Source organism: Buceros rhinoceros, unplaced genomic scaffold (genome assembly GCF_000710305.1).
Source record: "Buceros rhinoceros silvestris isolate BGI_N320 unplaced genomic scaffold, ASM71030v1 scaffold16541, whole genome shotgun sequence".
Taxonomy (NCBI): Eukaryota; Metazoa; Chordata; class Aves; order Bucerotiformes; family Bucerotidae; genus Buceros; species Buceros rhinoceros.
In genome coordinates, this window is record NW_010392669.1 from 1,458 (window position 1) to 10,478 (window position 9,021).

Genomic DNA, 9,021 nt, shown 5'->3' on the forward strand with positions numbered 1-9,021 from the left:
GGAGAATGAATGTGAAGGTACTGCTGAAGTGCTCAGGCTGCTTTTGTGATCGCTGCCTTGCTGGGGGCCAGCAGGAGATGGGTTTGATTCCCTTCTTTCCCTGTGTGCACCCCTTCAGATTGAAGGGAGCTGCCAAGCCATGCTGCAGGGTGCCGTTCTTTGGGTGGAGGATTTGACTGATGCCCCTTCAGCTATAACTGACACGAGATCCTGTCATGCCTTTGGGAGTTACTGTATAAACTCAAAGTGGATCTTTTGAAAGAGGAGAGTGCGACTGAGTAGCTGCATGACGCTATAACTTTGCTCTCCCTTTTCTTTCAGATACCTTCTTGAACAGCGAGATGTGGAAATTAATGTCCGTGATAAATGGGACAGCACACCTCTGTGAGTCCTGCAGCCTCGAGCGCTGGCTGGGTGGGAGGGGAGGCCTTTCAGAGCTCTTTTGCTCTTGCTGCATCAGCAGCTAGGAGCACTGTTACCAAATGTCTCAGGTTGTGCTTCTTGGAAGCCTCGGCTGTGTTATTTCTGCTTCTCTTCTCTGTGGGTGCTCTGCTACATATGTCTTTGTCTCCCCATCTAACTGACGCTTGCTCTAGTACTGCTCAGAAGGGTGGTTCGTTTTGTGACCAAATTATCTGGATTAAGCAGTCTGTTCTTGGCCTGATTAGGCCTTTTCCCCCTGAAGTCTATGATATCCTGGTATCTCTCTGCAGGTGAAGGCCTGGCTTGGTGAAATGCAAAGTGACTGTGGGACACAGCCTTTTTGGCAAGGCTGTGAACTGCAGTAGGTTGTGAGGAATCTCCACGCTGGTGCTATGCAGGGTGCTGTGAGCTTTTTACTTCCGCACATGCCATTTCCAGGGTGCGTTTAGACGTCTGCATATGTATGGAATACAGAATAACTTTAATAATATGGAAAATGGAGTATGTAGTAACTTTCCAAAGTAAAGGTAGACTAAGATTTGCCTGCTGCAATGCTCGTTACAGGATCCTTCTAGTTTGTAGGACAGTTTGAGGTCCTTGTGAAGGAAAATCATAAAAGGCTTAAATTATGAAAGAGAAAACAAAACTCACCTACCCTCATAAGTAGGACTTGGAGGGGTGGATTTGCTGTATGTTAGTGTGGGTGCTGTTCCCTCGTTATCATAGCGTGCAGCAGCCAGACTGGCCACGGACGGAGCAAGGAGTGGTTTTGAGGATTAGAATTGCTGAGTGCCCTTGACATGAGCTCCATTAAAATGAGGATGGATTTGGCAGCTGGTGGTGCCGGAGAAGATGCTGAACCCAGACTGGAACCTTGAGATCTCCTTGCAGGATGCCAGTGCCGAGGAGTGCTGGGGCAAATCCTGCTTAATCTGTTGCTGGGGTGAGACTTCTGTGCTATTCGATAGCAATTCCTCATTCCTGCAAGGAGTTGTCTTCTGAGCTTTTCAAGGGATGGCGAGCTCTGCACTGGGTTTTACTTCCTACTGTATCTCTGATTTTCTTTCTCTTGTATTTTTCTCAGATATTATGCTTGCCTCTGTGGACATGAGGAGCTTGTACGCTATCTTCTAGCCAATGGTGAGCAAAGTGTCCTGCTTACGTGTGTAGTTTCTTTCTTCGTACTGGTCTGTAGGGATTGTTTGTCCTTCTAACTGTCCATTGTGGAAACTGGTGTAACAACCAGCCATCTGATCAGTGATCTCAGGCTGCGGTGGGACATACGTTCATGGTCCCTTTTGCAGGCTGTTTGCTGCGTGACTGTGCTACGGGGAAGCTTTCTGTGATGGCTCGGGTCAGCATGACGTTGTGAAATCATGGGAGATGATTTGTGAGGGTACATTGCTGCTGGGAGTATGCTGATGTAAGAGTTGTCTTTCGTCTGAAAAACTGTTTGTGTAAAACTTCCTTTTACTATTCTGAAAGTCTTGGTTTGTAAACAGGACTTAAAGGTGAAGCACAAAGCAGAAATGCTCTTTAGGAGGAGCTTTTTTAGTCCAGTAAGTGATTGTACTCTTTGTGCAGTGAGATTCTTCTTCCCAGAACGCTGCTGGAGCCATGCTGAGAGGTTTATTACCGGAGTCAGTTTAAGAGAGTCATGACTTCTTCAGAATGGGATTTTGCTTTAGGCTATACACATGTAAGGGGAGCTTAGTTTTTGTACGTATGCTCAGTCACATAGGGGATCACAGTGAAACCTGTCACCAGCCAAAAGTCATACTCATTTAGTGACCATTGGGGGGCGTTTGAGAAAGATCTAATTCCACCTGCTGGCCTCTACCTGTGATCATTTTACAGGAGCGAAATGTGAGGCAAACACTTTTGATGGGGAGCGTTGTTTGTATGGAGCTTTGAGCGATGCCATCCGACGTCTCCTGAAGGAGTACAAACAGATCACAGCAAAGTGCATGAAGAGAGATTACTATGATGTCTTCTTGCAGCGGTAAGCAGATGAGGCAGCTCCACATGCAGTGGATTCTGTCATCCTTCTTTAAATGTTGACCTGGCTATTCAAGCTCTCTGTTACTAGCCGATTTGAAAGACAACTGCTCAGTCCCCTATCTTGTTTTCTCATTCCTGGGCCTGAGGAGCTTCCTAAGGAATGCTCCTTTGTGCCTTACGGGATGACTTCCAGGTATGTGTGCATTCAAAATATAGCCTCCAGTGACAGGTATGGGCTCCAAAGCCAACAGAAAGCTGGTCTTTATAATGCAGAAGCATTAGACTGTCATCCCTGACTGTCACACTAAAATTGGATCACTAAAACCGTATCAGTGATTTAGGTCAACTGAAATTAAGTTTCAAGCCTGATGTGCTATAACCCATGAGCTACAGGTTTCCAGCAGTGCTAACAGGTATCTGATTTCTGAGATAGGGCCTTAAGAAGCCTCGAACTGACTTCCAAGGACAGTGCTCAATTCTTTCTTTTTGTTCATTAAAATGTATTAATTTGAGATGTTTCTGAAAGTTGCCTGTCACAGCTTGTAGTCTTAGCTTAGAGCTTGAGAAGAAGCCTAACTTGCTCTAGGAGTAGAGGAATAGTGTCAACCTTTTCTTCTTGCTTTTTCCACCCTGGTAGTTCTGATGTTGTTACACAGTCTTGTTGTTTTGAGGGAGTTTTTTCATCTTCCTGTTAGACTGACTTAAAAAATAACAACAAGGTTTCAGCATCTTTATCTTCAAAACTGGAGAGCAAATAAGTCCTAGAAATATCTGACAATCTTCCTATTACTACAAAGTCGTAACTTCTAAAGCTGGGGGAAAGAGGGGAGGAAGAAAACTCGTTTATCTGAGTAAAATCAGATTCTGCCTTTCGGGGAAGTAGGGAAGTCGAATTTTGCAGGATGATCTATCACTCCCCTGGTGAATTTGTGGCCTCAGACGGTGCAGGGTTGAGTTTACATGAAAACTGAAATGTGCTGTTTTCCACTTCTCATTCCAAGCAGACTTTGTGTTAAAATTGAAACAAAGGGCGACAGCAGGGGTTAAAAAATAAACACCCAACTGCTTCTATTTTGTTTTGGGCAAGACACTAGAAGGAAGGATATACTAGTGGCAGAAGATTGAGATCGGCATTCAGGACCTTGCCTCCATGTCCTTGTGTGACCCCACACCGTCCTGTGCGCCAGTCCTGCTCTCTAGAAGGGGTATGATGCCTGCTGTCTGCCTGGTTGAACCTCCTGGGCATACCTGTGAAGATGTATTCCCAAGGGGTGATGGGTGTTAGGAAGCACTGGTGATAGTTCCTGCAAACTCTGGAAGGAGCTGTCTTGGGTTTTTCCCTTTTAGAGAATGAGGGTATGGGCATGCAGTCACAAACAAGGCTTTATTTCTGATGTGGTAACTGCCTGCGTTTCATGCCTGTAACATCCTTCCTTCTTCTGAGGGGGGGTGACATCAAGTCCTTGCCTGTTTGCTGCAGGATTAAAACATGCACACTGACAGCATCCAGACAGCAGGAAAATTGCACCTTGCTTCGTAGTGGGGTAATTCTTTCTGAAAGTGTATGCTTCTGTAGGGCTTTTTGTCATCTGACAATTTATTTCTGAAGGTTTATCTTGCTTTTGTGTTTGGGGTCAACAAGTTCCTCTTTAAATCTGTTCCCTATGGTCAGGGGTTCACCTGAGGTAGGAAGGTTTAATTCTCCAGCTTCCCTCTTGAACTAACAAAGCGTCTTGGAGTCGTTGGAGGGAGTAAGAGATCCTAGTCCAGTGTGTGAAGTGCCAGCCCCCAAGCTGGCCTTCTAACTGGGCACGCAGACTGCAGCGTACAGACTTCCTTGTTCATTTAGACCTAATTGTACCAGGTCCCCCACTAGCTTTGCTCCATTCTCTCCTTTCTCGTTCTGCGGTGATGTTCCCCTCTCTTTGTTCTGTACAGGTTGCTGGAGCAGGGTTACCAAAGCGACATCGTTTTCATTGTTCATGGCAAATCCTTCTGTGCCCACCGCTGCATTCTCAGTGCTCGCAGCACCTATTTTGCAGAAATGTTTGAGACCAAATGGAAGGGGAAGAACATGATAGTGTTGAAGCATCCACTGGTGAGCAAGGCTGTGCTTCCAGCTCTTTCCTTTCTTTTCCTGTTTCAGCTGGGTGAGAAAAGTGAGTAGGAAGGACAGTTTGAGGGCTAACTTCCACAGTGAATAGCTCCTGGAGCTCAGCATGACCTGAGTCAAGGAGAGGGGCTTGAGTAGGCACTTTATGCGGTAAAATAGCGTCTTTTTCAAATAAAAGGCTGTAGGCTGTGTGCTTCTCCTTTGTTCCCTCTGTCATGGGCTCAAACATATCTTAATTAATTGTAATAGGAGGTAGCTGTTACCATCTGCCAGCTGCATCAGGACTCCTCTGTGGGATGAGTTGAGTCTGTGTAATTCCTGGTGGACAGGTGGTCTGTAGTGAAGACATCACCTCCATAATTGGCACTAATTGGGTCCTTTTTGTTGCCTTTGCAGCAGGAGCTAAACAGGCCATAAGTGCATTCCATCCATTAATCACCAATACTCTGGCTATGTTTCTATAGCTTGATTGTGGCTGTGCAGAACCTCTCGTGACAAACACCCAGTTTCTCAGGGCGTTACTCAGTGTCTCTCTCTTTGTACAAGAACACATCTTTCCTCTCAAATTAAGAGGAGCTGGAAATGTTTGCGACCAGTGAAAGGCTGGATTTTACAGAGCCTGTATTACAGCTGTCTTTAGAGCACCTCCGTTAGTCAGGTCCTGCCCCCTGGGCAGGAGGAGCAGTGTCAGCTGGTACACATACAGAGCTGTGGAAGCAGGGTGGAGTGGCAGCGTCGGCTAACGCCAGGAGCAAGGAAGCTGGGGACAGTGTAAGAGTTGCCATTTACGTGGGTTGTTTTGTATAAAGTCAAGTGTCAGCCTCGTTATTAGGTTTCTAGGAATTCTGAAGGTAACTTTCTCATGTTTTATTTTAGATTAACCCAGCAGCCTTTGGCTCTCTTTTGCAGTATCTGTACACAGGTAAATGACTTACTGTCCGGTGTCTGTACGCATGACTGGTGGGAGCTGCCTGTGCTCTGCCATAGCACTGTCTGGGTGGCACAGGCTTGCAGACAGCGTGTTTGAGTGCGTGAATCGCCGACACATCCTCCCTGCTGGCAGAAGGAGAGCAGGAGCAATCCCCAGCTCTTCCAAGCTGTCTGTACCTTTTCTCATTTGTCCTACCAATAACTATACAGTCAATTAAAAAAGAAATCATCTTGGGTTGATTGGGTGGATGTGGAGAGTGTGTTTTTAACTTTAGAAAAGTAAATCTGTCATTTGGGATGCCGGTCCTCTAAGGTGGTGAAAAACCAGGTTCCCGTGTAGGATATTTTCAGCCTGGCAGACCTGAGCAGTGTGTGCTGAAGGCTTTGACTACTTCTTAATATTTTTTTGAACAGAAGTTGATCCTAAACAGTCTATGAAAAGCCAAATGCTGTATTGTAGGCATGCTAAGTGCTGACCTCTTTCAGGCCAGGAGGTGGTGCCAGAAAATAACTTTATCTTCAAGGCTCTCTTCCAGTCCAGTGTTTTCAGAAATGTTCCTGGCCACGTTTTCAGTGATGGTAAAGGATTCTGGGATGGACAGCTTGTGAGCCTAATGTCTTTTCTTACCCAGAGTTGTGTAGCCAATAGTAGCAATGATGCATGCTGCTCTTGTGCTGCTATGTTTTCTTTTCTGAGGGAATTGGGCATCTTTTGTATAAGTCTTTTGGTCTTTGACCTCTTGAATAAAGCTGTTAGGGTAGACACTGGGAAGTGGGATTGTGAATTAGATGCCAGACTGAGATTCATTGAAGTGATGGGGTAGTGCACCTTAGCTTCTTGGTCTGACTTGTAACTGGATGCTGAAAAGTGAGGCAATGTGTCTACTGAATTTCTGTGCCATCAAGTCTTCAGCCTTAATTTTTGCCATTTTTGCAGCTAAGTGGTATGGGTTAAAAGAACTGGCTGCATTTCTTCTTGGCAGGTCGTCTCGATATCGATGTAGAATATGTAAATGATTGCAAGAGGTTAGCCAAGCAGTGTCGGCTGCAGGACCTCATAGATGATTTGGAGACCAAATGTAAAAAAGTCTATGAATTTGGTAAGTATTTGACTTGCTGTTGTCTCTGCTGTGCCTGTGTGCCCATTCAGGGAGAAAGGAGAGTGTGGTGGTGGATGTTTCATGGTCTCCTTGGGGCTTCCAGATAATGGTGCTGGTGTGGGATTCCTATGTTTGCATGACAGTTTTTAGTCAGGACTCGCTGCAGGGCAGCTGTAGTGGTTTCTGACACATGCATGTTTATCATTTATATTGCATCTTTTCACTATGGTAGAGCAGCCACGGCAGCAGGACTTTGCTGGGGTTGCCAGACATTTAGTGGAGTGCTGGGGGGTATATTGGAAAGAGCCTTTTAGCAGAGAGCTCGTTTAAATCCCTGGGGAGATAAAATAGGTACAATTAAAAGTCTTTTCCTGCATTTATCTGACCCCTAACCAAAGCAAAATGTTTGATAATTGGCTTAAAATGGATGCAGAGAGAAATTAACATTTTTCTAAAAGCAGAGAAGTATTTCAGACAGGATGTGTGTATTTATAACACATATATGTGCCAAACTGTCAATGACACAATCCTCTTTTTAAGGGCTTTTTGTTATCCAAAGGGCTTGTGATCTAATCATGACATCAGCTTATTGCATGAAAACCAGCAATTGGAGTTCATCGTTCATCTCCTTAGTTCAAGCTAAAGGACATGTGAAGAATCATCAAAACAACGCAAGTCGGGCAAAGTGGTATTAGTCATTATGTAAAAAAAAAAATTATCTGGTAACAAAACCTTCAGGCTGAAAACACATGATTCTCATTTCATGCTCTAAGTTAATGCTTTACTTCAGTCACGTTAATTTTGGTTTGAGAAGAGATCTTCTCAAAGAAGATCGGTAGCTTTTAAGTCAATAGCATCTTCTCCCTTGATCTGAGAGGTAGGGGTGTAGCTACTCCACCTTTCCCTTTTGAATTAGGAGTTCTGATTATTCAGCCTCCTGAAGTCACAGGGCTTAGCAGGTAGAGACAACCCTTCTGGCTCAAGAAGTTCCTTGTCTCCAGTCACATGGAAGATACTACCGTGTGTATGTCTCCCCTTTGGCGTGTGCAGTTGTTTGGTGGCAGGGTGTGAGGTTATGGCAGTACAGCTGTTCCATGTAGACCGGGCTGCGAGTCCTCCTGGAGGCTGCATCGTAAGCCTTACCTCAGCCCTGTAAACACAAATGGAAACGTGCATCTGAAGAGGGCAGAAATGCATTTTTTGGTTTCTTGCCACGAATAGTGTAAGTTATCAACTTGTGTATTAAATAAATGGTAGAAAAGGGGAATGGTGGTGAATACCATGACTAGAAAATAAAACACTACTCAATCAGGTAACAAAACTATCTTGTGGCATCTTTTGATGTCACAGTGATCCAGTGAGATGCTGGAGATACTTCTTTTCCCCCTTTTTATCTTTTTCTTCCGGGATCTGGCTGAGACATTAGATTGAGAGGAAAATAAGGTGGATAGCTCGCTAGCTGTCTGAAGCCATCGCATAGTGTGTCATTGGCAACTTAAGGATCATGAAATCCAGTGGGGAAAGGGGGAACTGTTGAAAATTTGGGAACCGTGGAAAAAATGGACTTCGTGATGGGGTTTAGAAATGGGAAATGGTGAAGTAAATTTTCAGGTTGGTTGTGAGTTTCAGATAGAAGTTCCACTTGGAAATGTAATCAAACTTTCTGGATGGCACCGGACAAACCGTTTAATTTCTGTGTTCTTTGGGAAGAAACAGTTGTTCTTTATTCCTAAGGCCTGACAGAAGGACGTAATTAGTGGGTGGGGTAATGCACTGGTGGAAGTACTAGGCTTGGTTTTTGTTTATGACAGGTTGGATTCAAATGAGTAGACAGAACTGCTAGTAGGTCTGTTAAAAGTTTGTTTCTTATATCAGATCTCATGTGGAAGCCAGGAAAACTTGATTCTCCAGCAAGTAACACACAGAAGAATTACAGAAGTTAAAAACTGGGAAAGGTCTTAGACTGCATCATGTCTGGCACTTGACAAAGCATTACTAGCCTTACTAACGCACTAGTTCCTTCTGATGCGTTCAAATCTCTGCTTGTTCAAAGTGCTTTCTGTGGAATAGAATCGGATTTGGGTCTGCAGAGAGCAGGGTCATGTTTTGCATCTGTATTATACCATTGAAATGTGCCTAATAAAACAACATGAACTCCGCCTGTGCAGCTCCAGTGGATAAATGCAGTCTCTGCAATCTCATTATCTAGAGTTAATCAACATTTCGAAAGCACTTAGTATCTTGGCATGCACAGACAGTAGTTGAGGAAATCTCTGAAGAAGATGACCCAATGCCTGCTGTTGCACCTGAGACAGGCTTCCTTGTGAACGTTTGCGTGTTTTCCTCTACCACCACCACCTGCGACTCCTCGAACGCTTCCATCAGCGCTGCCTCCGGACAATCCTGAACACCCACTGGACTGACCACGTGACTAACGTTGCTGTCCTCGAACAG

The 9,021-nt window shown here is 44.8% G+C and overlaps 1 protein-coding gene across 1 annotated transcript in view; it reads left to right on the forward strand.

The window, feature by feature from the left end:
• Nucleotides 1-321: 321 nt before the first annotated feature.
• The window catches only part of ABTB1 (ankyrin repeat and BTB (POZ) domain containing 1), a gene marked incomplete at its 5' end in the record, with an annotated part of 23,367 nt that continues 14,667 nt past the window's right edge, over nt 322-9,021 (forward strand). The window contains 6 exons of the mRNA XM_010144583.1: nt 322-384; nt 1,508-1,563; nt 2,281-2,425; nt 4,363-4,522; nt 5,414-5,459; nt 6,451-6,567. Of these exons, the coding sequence (XP_010142885.1) occupies nt 322-384; nt 1,508-1,563; nt 2,281-2,425; nt 4,363-4,522; nt 5,414-5,459; nt 6,451-6,567 (587 nt within the window). The remainder of the gene's footprint in view (nt 385-1,507; nt 1,564-2,280; nt 2,426-4,362; nt 4,523-5,413; nt 5,460-6,450; nt 6,568-9,021) is intronic.